This window comes from Paramormyrops kingsleyae, chromosome 7 (assembly GCF_048594095.1).
Source record: "Paramormyrops kingsleyae isolate MSU_618 chromosome 7, PKINGS_0.4, whole genome shotgun sequence".
Taxonomy (NCBI): domain Eukaryota; kingdom Metazoa; phylum Chordata; class Actinopteri; order Osteoglossiformes; family Mormyridae; genus Paramormyrops; species Paramormyrops kingsleyae.
This window is the reverse complement of record NC_132803.1, coordinates 27,695,950-27,712,477: the sequence shown is the minus strand read 5'-3', so window position 1 is coordinate 27,712,477 and position 16,528 is coordinate 27,695,950. Positions and strand designations below refer to the sequence as shown.

The 16,528-nt window shown below is 45.6% G+C and overlaps 2 protein-coding genes and 1 long non-coding RNA gene across 3 annotated transcripts in view; all 3 read left to right on the top strand.

Moving 5' to 3' along the window:
- The first annotated feature begins 4,342 nt into the window (after positions 1–4,342).
- LOC140592000 (uncharacterized) lies at positions 4,343–6,379 on the top strand. The gene is made up of 3 exons (XM_072713830.1): positions 4,343–4,453; positions 4,603–6,326; positions 6,365–6,379. Exons 1-3 carry the CDS (start codon positions 4,387–4,389, stop codon positions 6,377–6,379), a joined length of 1,806 nt encoding a protein of 601 aa, XP_072569931.1. The 5' UTR covers positions 4,343–4,386.
- A 392-nt stretch (positions 6,380–6,771) lies between these two features.
- Positions 6,772–16,528, top strand: part of LOC140592137 (uncharacterized) — a 46,428-nt gene continuing 36,671 nt past the window's right edge. The window contains exon 1 of the mRNA XM_072714686.1: positions 6,772–7,107. Coding sequence (XP_072570787.1) covers positions 6,837–7,107 — 271 coding nt within the window. The 5' untranslated portion in view covers positions 6,772–6,836. The remainder of the gene's footprint in view (positions 7,108–16,528) is intronic.
- Positions 12,048–13,065, top strand: LOC140592032 (uncharacterized). The gene is made up of 2 exons (XR_011992257.1): positions 12,048–12,429; positions 12,582–13,065. It is a non-coding gene; the product is annotated as an uncharacterized lncRNA (long non-coding RNA).

The following is a 16,528-nucleotide window of genomic DNA, read 5'->3' as shown; positions in this document are numbered from 1 at the left end:
ACAAAAGCAGGCAGGCTTGTTGGCAACGTATTGACGACGAAGAAAATGCATACGTACATTTTCACGGTCATAAAACGTGGTCTAAAATATCCCACGACCGAGTATTAGACAATGTAGTGTTTTCTGAAAAGAATTGAAATACTGTTAATAAATACAGAGGCTAACAGTTGCGACACAATTCAGAAGTCACCTATTACAGTAGGCCTATATGCTGCTAAGTAATATAATGCTCCCTGAAGTTCCATTACTATATGTTACTCATAATGAAACCTAATGTTAACAATAACTGATCCGATTTCAAATGCAATAGTAGTGGAAAGCGTTCGTCGCAGCAAGTCTAGATGAAATATAGAAACATCATGTCAAGTGGTAGGGCTATGTATTTATATTTCTACTCATTATGAAAGATTTGTTGTGTCTAGCCTCCACTAATAGCGTGTTTCTATGTTTTACAGCTAATAATAAAAGGTGTCTGTTAATATGACACTTAATAGAAGGTGAGCCACTGTTTAACAAACAATAAAATGATTTACAACAGGACAAAACGAAAAAAAGAAGCATATGTGTAGTGAGAAAACGACTTGGAACTTGTCACCGCGGTTAAGTTAGCCTCATATTCGATATTCAGTTTTCTGGCTTTAATATCTTTACGGAATTAAGTAAGGTGGCCGTTTTTAATGAAAGAATTCTGATGTCCAGTACACAGACATCGATGCACACCGATTATTTTTCCGCTTCAAAACATTTTGTGATTTGTGCCAAATCATGTTAATCGCTAATATAATATAGGTCCTTTCAGCTGTAATGATATATGGTGGTTTAGTATTTTGGGCTCATGGCGACTGTTGCACACCCCTTTGTTTCCCAGATTGCTTTACATGCAAATTTTAATTAATTTTTGTATCCGTATACTCAGGGGCGCCGCCAGAAATCTTGGGCCCCATGAAAGATTACAATTTTGCCCCCCCCCCCTTTTTGCGAAAAGGTAAAGCCCCTAACAGGGCCCCATGTCAGTGCTGGGCCCCTAGAATTGTTCTAACCTTTCCCCCCCTGGCGGCGCCCCTGCATATACTGTGCAGTCGACAATACATGAATGGGTTAATAACTTTAAAACTAGACAAGACAGGCACATGTAGTGAAGTGTGCTTTGATCAGTGGACAACAGGGAACAATGCACACCCCTTGGGTTTTCAGAATAACTTTCTCTGTAACAGTTATTAATGAATACATTGTATGCATATTATATGCCATTGCTCCATTTCATACATATTAACAGAGAGAGCCCCTCACGATTCGCGCGCCAATGTGGTACGGATCATCCAGGTACGCCGGCATTGTCTTCGGAGAAATGGTAGTTGGATGGGCGGTGCTCATATAGGGCTGGCTTACGCGGAAACCTCGACTTAAACAAGAACAAAAACTGCTCGGAGCAGTTTTGAGACTTAGGGTAAATTGCCATAGCAACATGTCTCGACTAAAACCTACCCACCTTTCGTAGTACGGGTTAATCGCGAAGTTACACCACACGTCATCAAGTTACTCGCAAAGTTACCCCGATAAGCTAGTAACCCCGCTTCGTAGTACAGGCCACGGGTGACAAACTAATAATTGCCGATTATTAAGGGTCCAAAGCACGTAGTGCTATGGACAGGGGCGGATTAAGGTGTACAGAGGCCCCTAGGCTACAGTAGTCTGTGGGCCCCCCAACCCCACCCCCCTCCGCGCCAATGGGGGCCCCCTTGCAGGCTGGCACACGTGGGGCCCCTAGGCTTAAGCCATATCTAGCCTGTGCGTTAATCCGCCCCTGGCTATGGAACCTTATTGTTTTTGTTAGGATTATTATTTTTCTTATTATTTTTCTTCCCTAAAACTGAATGCCCAGCCTAAACTGTAAGTCCTAGGCTGACCAAACAACTTAGGTTGTCCGACCCGTCCGACTCAGTCAGAGTCAGTCACACGTTTCGGTCGATATCTCCTGTCCTGTTTGTCCTATAATCAAAATTCTTTTTTCTGCTGATACAGACAGCCATGCCCTACCAAAAAGTAAATGGGACCATGAAGCTCCGCCTACTTAGATTTTTTGCTAATTTGCATAATTTGCAAATCCTACTTTTTCCTTACAGTCCTAGCTTGTCCTACCAAATCAGACAAATGAGGTGTCAATCTTGCCATTTGGACTATAAAACTCCGCCTACTTAGATTTTTTGCTAATTTGCAAAATTTGCAAATCATACTTTTTCCTTAACCTCACAGCTTGTCCTACCAAATCAGACAAATGAGGTGTCAAACGAATCAGAACTATGAGCTGATGAATAATTAGTCGAAAACTTCAGACATTTCTGTATCATACGGCCATTAGCCACGCCCAAACAATGTCCAAATTTGTCCCGTTTTGGTCTGACTGCTATAAGTTGGCCGTGCCTTGGCCTACCTCGATACTGTTGTCATGTCCATTTCAATGTCCATTTCAATCAGACAGCTATATCTCAGGCATGCTTCAGCCAATCATCACCAAATTTCTCTCACTAATGTAGGGCTCTACCACCGAGAGATCCTCCAAATTTTTTGTCGATCTGTCAAACGGGAGCGCTACGGCCACTGTTTATGTATTTCTAAGACCAACCTAGGCCAATTCAGCTCAAATGAGTTACCAGATCAGGTAGGAAGATGTCCAGCTATCTCACCCATCATGCCAACAGCAGCGGGTGGCTCTGTGGGCTAAACTTGTGTGCTTGTAATCAGAGGGTTGCCGGTTCGAAACCAGCTTCGGTGGGTACTTGAGCTAGGCAGCCCAATGTGCACAGCATACTCTCCGTAAAGCAAGCTGTGGAGATGTGAAGGCGTTTTCCCCATGAAGGTCAATGAAGCTTCTGTTATTATTAAACCAGCCGTTCAGACGGGCTCAGGCACTTCTCCGGAGGGTTCAATTATAATTATTTTTCTTCCCTAAAACTGAATGCCCAGCCTAAACCGTAAGTCCTAGGCCTACCAAATATGGCAGTAAGATGCCTATTGCTACCCACTACTCAGCCCCTCCGACCCATCCCAGTCAGTCAGAGGGGGGCGCCGTTGCGCCCCACAACACCTTTTGGTCGATATCTCCTGTCCTACTTGTCCTACACTTAAATTTTATTGCCAGTCAAATTCACTTTGTCGTGCCAAATCCAGTAATATATCCAACTTGGTTTTTGCATAATTTATATTTGTCTGAAAAAAGGACATTTTGTTAACCTCGTTGGATTTTCGCCCAACCTACTTAAATCTGGTGTCATTCAAATCAGGAGACAGTCGTTTTAAAGATTTAGAGAAAAAAACTTAAACTTTCGGTAAGGTACGGCGAAAAGCCACACCAAGACCCTACTGGTGCCACGTCCATTTCAATCAGAGAGCTATATCTCAGGCATGCTTCAGCCAATCATTACCAAATTTCTCTGACTAATGTAGGGCTGTAACCCAGACTGTAATGTAGGGCTGTAACCCAAATTTCGTGTCGATCGGTCAAACGGGAGCACTACAGCAACTGGTTATATATGTCTAAGACCAACCGAGGCTAATTCAGCTAAAATGAGTTACCAGATCAGGTAGGAAGGTGTATACCGATCTCACCCATCTTACCCAAAGCAGCGTGTGGAGCAGCGGGTTAAGCCCGTGTGCCTGTAATCAGAGGGTTGCTAGTTCGAACCCAGCTTCGGTGGGTTCTTGAGACGGCCTACTCGCCGTAAAACAAGTTCAGGGAGACATAAAGGCATTTTCCCCACGATGATCAATGAAGCTTCTTTTTTATTATTATTAAAACAGACATTAAGACAGGCATAGGCACTACACCAGAGGGTTCTACATTCTGTCCAACATCTATTGACCTGTTTCACCTACACTAAAAGCATTTCATCTAAATTTCTACCTACTACTACGACCATCTCATCAAAACCAGTCCTACTATCTACCTGTGACCTACTATCACATTAGACTTACACTTAATCTACGTCATGTTATGATACTATAGTTATGTCTGACTTTCGACTATGCTGGCCGCCAGTGACAGTCCTCCAGTTTTCTGCCGTTATTACTATATTACTTGTCCTACCTATCCTACCAGTCCGATCATCATACGCTTTGGACCCTTTCGTAACTGCTTGCAGTTTCTAGTTATTATTGTTGTTGTTGTTAATAGTAGTACACGTCAAACGTAAACGAAAATAAGCTTTTTGAATGGAAACCGTCTTACAAAATGACTCATTATTGATCAGTTCTTCTCGCAATCAGATTACTTCTCAATCAGTTGATATAGTTCTCAGCTGTTATTAGGGAAGGAGGCGGTTTCGTGGAGCCTTTATTAACACCTCTGACGCTGCTTTTCTGTTATTTGAGCTTGGGGAGGGTTTCAAGATGGTAAAAATGCGGTTTAGTGTGCTTGCGTATATTGGTTTCATTTTATGCTCTGTGTTTGATGAAGGTAGGTAATGCTTTTCACGGATTTTCAATTACTTGATTCACACAACGTAATTAAGATCTATTTCATGGGATTCTGTTGTGGATGTTTAGCTTTTTCTTTCTTTATCTGGGTTATTACTTGATCTCCAACTGTGTATCATTATTGTACAGGGTATCTAAGGCCATCTGGCACAGATGCAGATGCTTTACAAAAACGGGCTGTGAAGTCAACAGTGCATCATCCTGCTTCTGCTCAAGGCTCTAGTGGCTACCAGAGTCTCAAAGTGCAGCAGTCCAGCCAAGCTTCATCAAACGCCTCAGCCAGCAGTGACATTGAGCTCCATGGGCCTCTACTGAATGTGGAGCTGCATGACAAGAGCAGCCATGTTGAAGTTGATAGTAACGTCCATGATCTCAGTGCTGAGCTTCCTGAAAACGTTCCACCCGAAGCTTTGAATATTGTAGCCTCTTCAGTAGTGATGGCCCCTCAGTCACCTGTTGGCTTAACAGGAAGCCGTCCTGAGAACAGCTCAACGCCTGCCCCTAGCACGCCTGCCCCTAGCACGCCTGCCCCTAGCACGCTGCCTGAAGCTTTGAATGTACCATCTTCAGTAGTGATGGCCCCTCAGTCACCTGTTGGCTTAACAGGAAGCCGTCCTGAGAACAGCTCAACGCCTGCCCCTAGCACGCCTGCCCCTAGCACGCCTGCCCCTAGCACGCCTGCCCCTAGCACGCCTGCCCCTAGCACGCCTGCCCCTAGCACGCCTGCCCCTAGCACGCCTGCCCCTAGCACGCCTGCCCCTAGCACGCTGCCTGAAGCTTTGAATGTACCATCTTCAGTAGTGATGGCCCCTCAGTCACCTGTTGGCTTAACAGGAAGCCGTCCTGAGAACAGCTCAACGCCTGCCCCTAGCACGCCTGCCCCTAGCACGCCTGCCCCTAGCACGCCTGCCCCTAGCACGCCTGCCCCTAGCACGCCTGCCCCTAGCACGCCTGCCCCTAGCACGCCGCCTGAAGCTTTGAATGTACCATCTTCAGTAGTGATGGCCCCTCAGTCACCTGTTGGCTTAACAGGAAGCCGTCCTGAGAACAGCTCAACGCCTGCCCCTAGCACGCCTGCCCCTAGCACGCCTGCCCCTAGCACGCCTGCCCCTAGCACGCCTGCCCCTAGCACGCCTGCCCCTAGCACGCCTGCCGCTAGCACGCCTGCCCCTAGCACGCCTGCCCCTAGCACGCTGCCTGAAGCTTTGAATGTACCATCTTCAGTAGTGATGGCCCCTCAGTCACCTGTTGGCTTAACAGGAAGCCGTCCTGAGAACAGCTCAACGCCTGCCCCTAGCACGCCTGCCCCTAGCACGCCTGCCCCTAGCACGCCTGCCCCTAGCACGCCTGCCCCTAGCACGCCTGCCCCTAGCACGCCTGCCCCTAGCACGCCTGCCCCTAGCACGCCGCCTGAAGCTTTGAATGTACCATCATCAGTAGTGATGGCCCCTCAGTCACCTGTTGGCTTAACAGGAAGCCGTCCTGAGAACAGCTCAACGCCTGCCCCTAGCACGCCTGCCCCTAGCACGCCTGCCCCTAGCACGCCTGCCCCTAGCACGCCTGCCCCTAGCACGCCTGCCCCTAGCACGCCTGCCCCTAGCACGCCTGCCCCTAGCACGCCTGCCCCTAGCACGCCTGCCCCTAGCACGCCGCCTGCCCATAACACTCCACCTGAAGCTTTGAATGTACCATCTTCAGTAGTGATGGCCCCTCAGTCACCTGTTAGCGTCACAGGAAGCCATCCTGAAAACGGCTCAACGCCTGCCCCTAGCACGCCTGCCCCTAGCACGCCTGCCCCTAGCACGCCTGCCCCTAGCACGCCTGCCCCTAGCACGCCTGCCCCTAGCACGCCTGCCCCTAGCACGCCTGCCCCTAGCACGCCTGCCCCTAGCACGCCTGCCCCTAGCACGCCTGCCCCTAGCACGCCTGCCCCTAGCACGCCTGCCCCTAGCACGCCTGCCCCTAGCACGCCTGCCCCTAGCACGCCGCCTGCCCATAACACTCCACCTGAAGCTTTGAATGTACCATCTTCAGTAGTGATGGCCCCTCAGTCACCTGTTAGCGTCACAGGAAGCCATCCTGAAAACGGCTCAACGCCTGCCCCTAGCACGCCTGCCCCTAGCACGCCTGCCCCTAGCACGCCTGCCCCTAGCACGCCTGCCCCTAGCACGCCTGCCCCTAGCACGCCTGCCCCTAGCACGCCTGCCCCTAGCACGCCTGCCCCTAGCACGCCTGCCCCTAGCACGCCTGCCCCTAGCACGCCTGCCCCTAGCACACTGCCTGCCCCTAGCACGCCTGCCCCTAGCACACTGCCTGCCCCTAGCACTCCACCTGAAGCTTTGAATGTACCATCTTCAGTAGTGATGGCCCCTCAGTCACCTGTTAGCGTCACAGGAAGCCATCCTGAAAACAGCTCAACGCCTGCCCCTAGCACGCCTGCCCCTAGCACGCCTGCCCCTAGCACGCCTGCCCCTAGCACGCCTGCCCCTAGCACGCCTGCCCCTAGCACGCCTGCCCCTAGCACGCCGCCTGAAGCTTTGAATGTACCATCTTCAGTAGTGATGGCCCCTCAGTCACCTGTTGGCTTAACAGGAAGCCGTCCTGAGAACAGCTCAACGCCTGCCCCTAGCACGCCTGCCCCTAGCACACCACCTGCCCATAACACTCCACCTGAAGCTTTGAATGTACCATCTTCAGTAGTGATGGCCCCTCAGTCACCTGTTAGCGTCACAGGAAGCCATCCTGAAAACAGCTCCACGCCTGCCCCTAGCACGCCTGCCCCTAGCACGCCTGCCCCTAGCACGCCTGCCCCTAGCACGCCTGCCCCTAGCACGCCTGCCCCTAGCACGCCTGCCCCTAGCACGCCTGCCCCTAGCACGCCTGCCCCTAGCACGCCTGCCCCTAGCACGCCTGCCCCTAGCACGCCTGCCCCTAGCACGCCTGCCCCTAGCACGCCTGCCCCTAGCACGCCTGCCCCTAGCACGCCTGCCCCTAGCACGCCTGCCCCTAGCACGCCTGCCCCTAGCACGCCTGCCCCTAGCACGCCTGCCCCTAGCACGCCTGCCCCTAGCACGCCTGCCCCTAGCACGCCTGCCCCTAGCACGCCTGCCCCTAGCACGCCTGCCCCTAGCACGCCTGCCCCTAGCACGCCTGCCCCTAGCACGCCTGCCCCTAGCACGCCTGCCCCTAGCACGCCTGCCCCTAGCACGCCTGCCCCTAGCACGCCTGCCCCTAGCACGCCTGCCCCTAGCACTCCACCTGAAGCTTTGAATGTACCATCTTCAGTAGTGATGGCCCCTCAGTCACCTGTTAGCGTCACAGGAAGCCATCCTGAAAACGGCTCAACGCCTGCCCCTAGCACGCCTGCCCCTAGCACGCCTGCCCCTAGCACGCCTGCCCCTAGCACGCCTGCCCCTAGCACGCCTGCCCCTAGCACGCCTGCCCCTAGCACGCCTGCCCCTAGCACGCCTGCCCCTAGCACGCCTGCCCCTAGCACGCCTGCCCCTAGCACGCCTGCCCCTAGCACGCCTGCCCCTAGCACGCCTGCCCCTAGCACGCCTGCCCCTAGCACGCCGCCTGCCCATAACACTCCACCTGAAGCTTTGAATAATGTACCATCTTCAGTAGTGAAGGCCACTCAGTCACCTGTTGGCTTCACAGGAAGCCGTCCTGAGAACAGCTCAACGCCTGCCCCTAGCACGCCGCTTGCCCCTAGCACGCTGCCTGCCCATGGCCTGAAGAAGCTATGTCAGACTGCTGTATGGTAACTGACCGATATTAAACTGCTTTTTGCTCAACATCCCTTGTCTATGTCAGATCTGTGCTATGTAACTGCTGGAATCCTTGGTTTCTTATGGATGCAGACTGTTCTGGATTATTCAGTGTAGCATGAATCCTTTTGTGGTCACATTGCAGCAGTTGCATGATGTTCTTTAAGTAAATGAACTGCCCACCTGAATTGCTATTCACAAATTGGTAGGCAATTTCCACTGTTGTGGTGTCTGTGCTGTGAACAATAAATCCACCATTTGGATCACATCTGCCCTCAGATCAGTGACCAAAACCTGTATATTAGCACTTGCTACAGTTTGACACATGGGGCTGCAATCACAAAGTGGGAGAAAATATGGTGTTCTGCACTTTGGTATGTTCTCTTATGATGCTGAAATTGAACTGCAAGTGCCCCAAAAATGCTTAAGATGGACAAATCATCTGGTAGTTCTAGGAACCTCTATTGCTTACATCTTGGTCATACATAACTAGGCTGGGGTGCCAACACATCACAGGGCACACTTGCATACCTTTCACTTCCACAAGCATGCCTACAGGCAATTTGGCAACTCCAATCAGCTTCTGTGTGTTTATGGACTGTAGGGGGGAACCGAAGTACCCAGAGGAACCCCCCCCCCCCCCCAAATTATAGGGGGAGAACATACAAACTCGCCACACATGGAATTGTGGTGGGAACTTGCATCCAGATTCCAGAGATGTAAGGCGACAGTGCTAACCACTGTCGCCCCTAAAATGTAAACATTTATTGAAGAGCTCTTGTAACGATCTTAATCGGCAGTTGTGTATTGGAATTGGATCGGAACTGAAATGTGGGTCTGCCCACTCCTAATTTAAATAAAGGGTGAAACTTCACAAGGCTTCACAAGTACTTGGTGACTTGGTTAATACTTGAGTACAAGTCATGACCAAATATAGTCACTACTTATACTGAGACGCCCATATCATTAGTGATGAACAAACAGATCCTTCAGTAGTTCACAATGGTTCACAGAATTAAGATACAGTAACATACAACTCTAGAAAAACTGAGACCACTCAATAATAAACAAATCTGCATTTCTAAATCCTGGTTTAATCCTGGTTCTGCTGGCAGAAGGTTACGTGGAGTAGCAGGTTGCTTTCTGGTTCAAAACTTCTAAGCAGTACACAATAAGGCAAAGTAGAGAATGACCAGAAACAAGCCAGGCAGAGGGCAGAAGCGACTTTCTAATGCCAGAGAGAGGCTGTTAACTTATCTGACAGTTTCTCATGAATTGGAGAATGACAGCAAGTGACCTTCAAAAGAATGGAAAACATTAAGTGTGTGTGAGGTGCACTGCTAGGACAGTATCAGGCTCCTAGAAGCAGGACTGAAGTCCCAAGGGCAAGGAAGAATGCACCACACACTCAACCGTGTACTTCCTTACAAATGTGAATCGTACAGTTTATTACAGTGGGACACAAAAAAAGTGTTTTGAACTTGTAATTACTAATTATACTTATTCACTAAGGGGCTACTTTAAAATGCTGGTCATTTTATAGCTCGTTGGCACGAATGAGGCGATGCAAGTGATACTTTGTAGACTTTGTGGCTTTTAAAGGCAGAATTTACAGGTTGTTTGTAAACATTCTTTTCAAAGTCTCCTCCTCTTCGACTCAGTCAATGAGATGTCTGTCAGTCCTACACTAAACTTAAACCCTTATACTAAAATTTGTTTTGTATAAAACTTAATTGAAGTTTTTTCATGTATTATGCTAATAAAAGGTTGTCTAATATAAAATGTTGCATGGCAACACTTAGACAAGGCAACTTTACATAACATTAACACACTTCAAACAGAGGATAAATTCAAAGTATAGTAAATTCACTGAGAAAGCAGAAGGAAATTGCGTCACCACGTATCATGTTTACAATGCAGATCACTGACATTAGCAGTCCAGAGAAATCGTTTCCATTACCCGAGCGAAAATACGAAAAATGAACGAAAAGGAGCAGAGCCATAAAATATGCGACTCCCTTCCAAGAGCCGTTATTCCTATCATTGGTATTTTAAAACACACATCCACGACTACGAAAGCAGTAAAAACTCTAATTTTTCCCTTGGAAATTAAAGCAGTGCAAGCACATTTTATCTGCGTTTGATTAAAAGTGTTTCAGATTCATAATAGATGGCCCTACACGGGGCCGGCTCTACGCTGGGGCAAGAGGGGGCAACGCCCCCTTAAGCAAACTTCCTGCCCCCTTAAATCAAACTTTTAGAAGTTGAGGAAGAAAATAATAATTACCCACAAACTGAATATGGACAAGATTTACTACAGTAGCTGAAAAATCCACTGAAAAAGGCACAAACGAGATGATAAGTTTCACTTCTTGCTCGCTCTTTCCCACCGCGTTCTGTTTGTGCGCGGGCTCACACGGCACTCGGCAGAGATCCCCCACTCACCCTCCCCCCAGCTAAACATCCAATCACTGTTAGTATGCAAATGAGCCAGTTTCTCAGTAGGCAGGGCAAAGCGAAATGAGCTGCGTGATTGCGGAAGGTTTAGAGGAAGCAGCAATCTCTCTCGTCAAAATCATAGCGACTCGTGAGATCATGGTTCGAATTATTTCTGTCTATTTGGGGGGGTCTTGATCGGGGGTACTGTATCCCCCAATCAAGACCCCCCCAAATAGACAAAAATAGCAGTTTGGGGGGGGGTCTTAATATTTTTCTGTTTTTTTCTTTTTTTAAAGAAAGATAACTTCACCTTGTAGGAAAATTTTATGTAAAACGATTTCAGACACCCCTAATGTGGACCGTACCATTTTAACCACCTCGGCGCTAGAAGCAGCTTAGCCAGTCGGTTACGTCAGTCATTCTCATTGAGCGACTTGTTCGTTGTGATTTCAAGATTTCAAGATTCTTTATTCGTCACATACATAGTTATAACAAGTAGGCCTACAACATGTAGTAAAATGAACACTGACCGATCCTATTTTTCAGTTTTATATTTCAAGACTTGGTGAATTGATTTTTTCTTTTTCATAACTTAGCCTACCCTTTTTAGTTTTGGTAATATTGGCAATAGTGAAAAGTGTTTTGTTGGGTTCAAATATGTTTGATATAGGCCATCCGATTAAGGTAAATGTCATGTTTTTAGTTGTTTTAATCTGATGAGGAATATTTGATTTTATTTTTCGTTGTTTTACTTTTCAGTTTTCCCCCTGAGGGATTGCCACCTTAATGTGGTCAGGGGATTTGCGTCCCTCAGTGACTCTAAGAGCTACACCAGCAGAAGCTTAGCCTTCAGGTGGGACACCCAAGTTGGACAGGTCTTAGGGTAGAGGCCTGACAAAGTGCAATCCAATTACATGACAAAAACAGTTATCCAGAGCACCACCCCACCCCTTTCCCGCCTTTGTCGCCACCATGTGCCCCCTTCACATTTCTGTCTGCCCCCTCATATATGCATGTCTAGAACCGGCCCCGGTCCTACACCTCATCACTGGGACTGACGGAGCTCTACATGTCAGGACGACAGCAGATAAGCGCACCTTACAATCAGCAAATAGCGATTATATTGTCCTCTATACATGGTCAAATTGAGGAGCTTGTTAATATGAGGGGCTTAAAAACTGGACAAAACTTTTTTTTAAAAAATATCGCACTCTACTACATAGCCTATATCACGGTCTTGGTGTGAATTAGCTCCATAGTAAATTTTTCAAGGAAATACTGATAGCGATTTCATTCCTAGCTGTCTCAGGTGTCCCTATTCAGTTTCCTTTCTGCTTCGGTCAGATTCAGTTGGGTGGAATAGTCGCCTCAGTTTTCCGGTCGATTGTACCATTTTTTTAACAGACACTTCGGAGATCGCGCGACAAACTAACAATTGCTGGTTGTCGTTGTTGGTAGTAGTACACGTCGAAACGTAAACGAAATAAACATTTTGATTGGAAAATGACTCATTATTGATCAGTACTTCTCGCAATCAGATTATTTGATAATCAGTTGATATAGTTCGCAGCTGTTATTAGGGGAGGGAGCGGATTCGCGGATCCTTTATTAACACCTTTGACGGCGTTTTCGTATCGTACGAAAGCGCTTTTTGTTTGATAGACAGCGTTTGGGCAGCGTATGGCAGGAATGATGGGTCGTGTGTTGGTGTTTGCTTGTTTTGTTCTGTATTCATTGTTTGACGAAGGTGAGTGACGCTCCTTTCTTTGCCAATATTTGGGTTTGTTGTGCATAATGTGATCATTAGCTTTTCTCTTGTTTGGTTTCTGTCAAGGCATTATTTCTTAATCCCCTGATACTCGGTGTGGTGGCCATAATAATGCATTCCTTGCTGTACAGGGTTTCTGAGGCCTTCTGACACAGATTCAAATGCTTTACAAAAATGGGCCCTGAAGTCGACTGTGCATCCTCCTGCATCTACTAAAGGCTCCAGTGGCTACCAGAGTCTCAAAGTGCAGCAGTCCAGCCAAGCTTCATCAAACGCCTCAGCCAGCAGTGACATTGAGCTCCATGGGCCTCTCCTGAATGTGGAGCTGCATAACCAGAGCAGCCATGTTGAAGTTGATAGTAACGTCCATGATCTCAGTGCTGAGCTTCCTGAAAACGTTCCACCCGAAGCTTTGAATGCTGTAGCCTCTTCAGTAGTGATGGCCCCTCAGTCACCGGGTGGCTCCACAGGAAGTCATCCTGAGAACAGCTCTACTCCAGTGCCTGCCATCAAGGGCCCTGTTTAGCTGTTGTGGCTCTGTATTCTGTCTGAGGACTACTCTTGCATTCCAGTGATGACAATCTATGCCTGCTTATTAAACTACCTTGTCCTGAATATTCCTTGTCTCCTGTGTTCTATAGCTGTGAAATGGTGACCTTTTTTTCCATGGCATAACTATCTACTGACATTGAATGACTCTGGTAAAATGACTGTCTCCCTTAATACTATTACCAGAAGCCCCCAGATGGACAAGTTCCCCCACACTGGACCTGTGGTACTTAATACAGAGTGTGTGTCACCCCCCCAGTCTGGCCTGTGCTGCTTGGAATGTTTCCCCTTGCAAGAATAGGATGCAGATGAGTAACTGTTCCTGGTATATTCTATGTCTCGTGTTAACATGTCTGCATACTACTCCATGATGAGGTAGTAGATCACGTCAGTGTGTAATATCCAGGTGGTGCTCTGAACTCTCCACTAGCTTGGAGGTGCTACTAGGAAATGAATAGGTTGGGGTGATTGGAATACAGATGGGGGCAGTGGCTTAATGGATTTAAAATCTGTGTGCAGAGCTTTAACAGGAGTATGCAGAGTGGTGGGACTACTCTTATTTTTTTGGTTTGCCTCTGACCTGAGCATTTAGTTGGTGACTGTTAGTCCTGGGCTTCAGTATTGTCTGGTCTTCAGAGGGGGTGGAGTAGTCCATTGGAGGAGGTGATACCCACTTTTGTCTCCCTGTGGCTGTAAAGTTCACAAATTTACCAGTTACATCAAAATCTGGGCTCACTGTGACATTGACCTCTATCTGGTCAGTGACCAGAACTTGTCGGGGTCAGCACCTGTTTGTCCCAGTCTTTTGTGTCTCCTCCCTGTTTGGCCAGCAGGTGTCACTGGCCATCCTATCCTCCTTGTCAGCCTTTGTGTTTTCCCCTGCTTCTCAGATGGTCATATAGCTCAGTGAGTTGAGCATGTGGTTACCTGTAGTCCACTCTGTGTGTATTCAGATCCTGCTGCCTCTGTTTTTGTGTGTTTGTAGATTTTGTTCCCTAGTGTTTCATTTGTACCAGCTTTCTAGTTCCTGTGTCTTGTGATTTGTATTCAATTTTGGTTTTATGCTTTGTGTCTATGGTTGTTTATCCTGTCTGTTATTCCCCTAGTGTTAGATTCTATCGAATAGAATCTCTTAGCTCACATACATCTAGAAGTATGTTTCTTACTTTCTCTGTTAGAGTTCCTTGAGTTACTGTAATTATTAGTTTCACCTGTTGTCTGTTTTTGTGCCGATCCTTGTGTGTTTCCTGATTGCTCCTTGTTCTGCACCCTCCCTGATTGGTTGATTGTTTCATGTCTCACTCCTTGCCTCATTACTAGGGGTGTAAATCACTGGTTTCCTTGCGATACGATACAATATCGATTTCTTAAGCCAACGGTTCCATTTTTTTTTTGAATACCTCAGAAATTCCCACAATACGATCTGATTCAGTTCGATACTGGGGTTAGTAGTCAAAATGATGAAATTTCACACAATCCTTTACATTTTGATGAATTTAAAAAGGCAAATATAATTAGCATTTTATATTTTATTGGGAACTGTAAATAAAATCTAGATTAGTCAAGTATGTCCCATAAAACAAGCAAAATAAAGTGCAATAAGGTAAAAATAAAAAACATTGCATGGACAGACATGTAGAATGAGGAAGATTAACATGACTGTCTTCTGAAACAAGTATGTCAGTAATCTTCTTTGAGAGGTTGTTTTTAAGAAAAATTAAATGGTCAACAAGAAGATTGTGTGTTCTGAGCATAGCGTCCTATGTCACCTGCCGTACTAAACACACGCTCTGAAGGTACGCTATAGCTAGCTTGCGAGCTACTTATAAATGACCAAGTCAGAACGATCTACCTACTATAACAATGCAAAACATATATTTATGTATAGAAATATTTAGTATTTATTATTTATTATTGCTTTTTTCCCTTTGTGATAAAGTATTTTTGAATTGAACTGGGATTTTAGTTCCTTCACCTTTCTATTTCTCAGCTTGCTTTTCGAAGGGAGTTAATGTCGTAGTTTTTATGAACAGTCCGAAAATGCCGCTCCACATTTCCTTTGGAATAGCAACGGTAGACTATAGAACCATGATTGAGGGTTCAATTAAAAATAATAGCACCTTTTTGAAGGCAATGGTTCTATTTACTCTGGTTAGAACCCCTATAGTTCTATATACAGTAGCACCCCCCAATAACCATTTTTTCTAAATATATACTGCATCAAAGCTTTTTGACTTTGTCAGGAATCTCTATTTAAACTAAATAAATTAAAACAAAATCAAGGTAAGGCATGTCCATACATGTAAGGTAATATAAGACCAGTTCAGTTTATTTATATAATTCACTCGAGGTTTATTTTACCATTCTTTTTTTTATTGAAAACGAGAGGAATGCTGTCAAAAGAAAGGTCCAGAAAGCCATACCAAAAATATTAAAACAATTCTTTTCATGGATAAGGAAGCGTAACAAAGGTAACCAAGAGGTAAGAAACAAATTGGATGATAAATAATTGTTTTGAGGGTATCTTATGGCTGATGTAAGACACGGCTTCGCACCGACCCGTCTAACATGAGACAGGAACAGAAAGCTAACATAGGCTGAAGGTTAAGCATGTTAAAAGAAAGGCAGCTGGATGATTCCCTATAATGACGCAGTATAACAAAATCAAACGCGACGTGAAAACATTTCACCTGTTTAATAGATCTCGATAAAAATGTCAGGGAAGTCTACGACAAACGCAGGTTGTTGACTAGTGGGGAAACTCTGCCTTTTGGGTACTGAAATGTAAAACTAGCAGCATCGCAAAAGGGTGTTGTACGTCTTTAAAAATATTTCATCAAATGAATTTGTTAATGTAACATGAAAGTTTTTTCAAAGTGAGATGTACAGATGTTTTAAAATGTAACATGAAAGTTTTTTAAAAATGTACCCGAGTAAAAAAAAAGTATGCTAAAATATACTTAATTTAAATGTACTTAGTATACTTCAATGTACTCATGATGATTATACTAAAAGTGTGCTATTTTCGCACACTTTTATTGTACTTAGTGTGCTGGTGATATATGATTAGTTCAACTAAAGACGTATTTAATTACAACTAAATGTACTTGACTGTACTATTTTGAGACACCATTAAGTTTCACTTAAATATATTTAAGTGCAACTTTTCAAAATACTCTAAAATTATATTTGGTATTAACTTAGAATATATTTATACCTACCTTTCATATATCTGTAAATACACTTATTATTCAATCAAAATGTGCAAATAATACAATGAAAAAGTACTTATTTATTACATAATTATTGCTGAAAGAACACTTGAAATATATTTGAATCCACCTTTTAGATAAAAGTCAAGACACTTAAAACTTAATAAAAATGTGCAGACTGTGCATTTTAAAAAGTATTTAGAAATAATTATATATATATGTGTGTGTAGTATATTCCAAATATACTTGAATTAAGTGTTCTTCAGTATAGCTAGATCAGTATAGTATAAAAGTACTTCTTGTACTATTAGCATCAA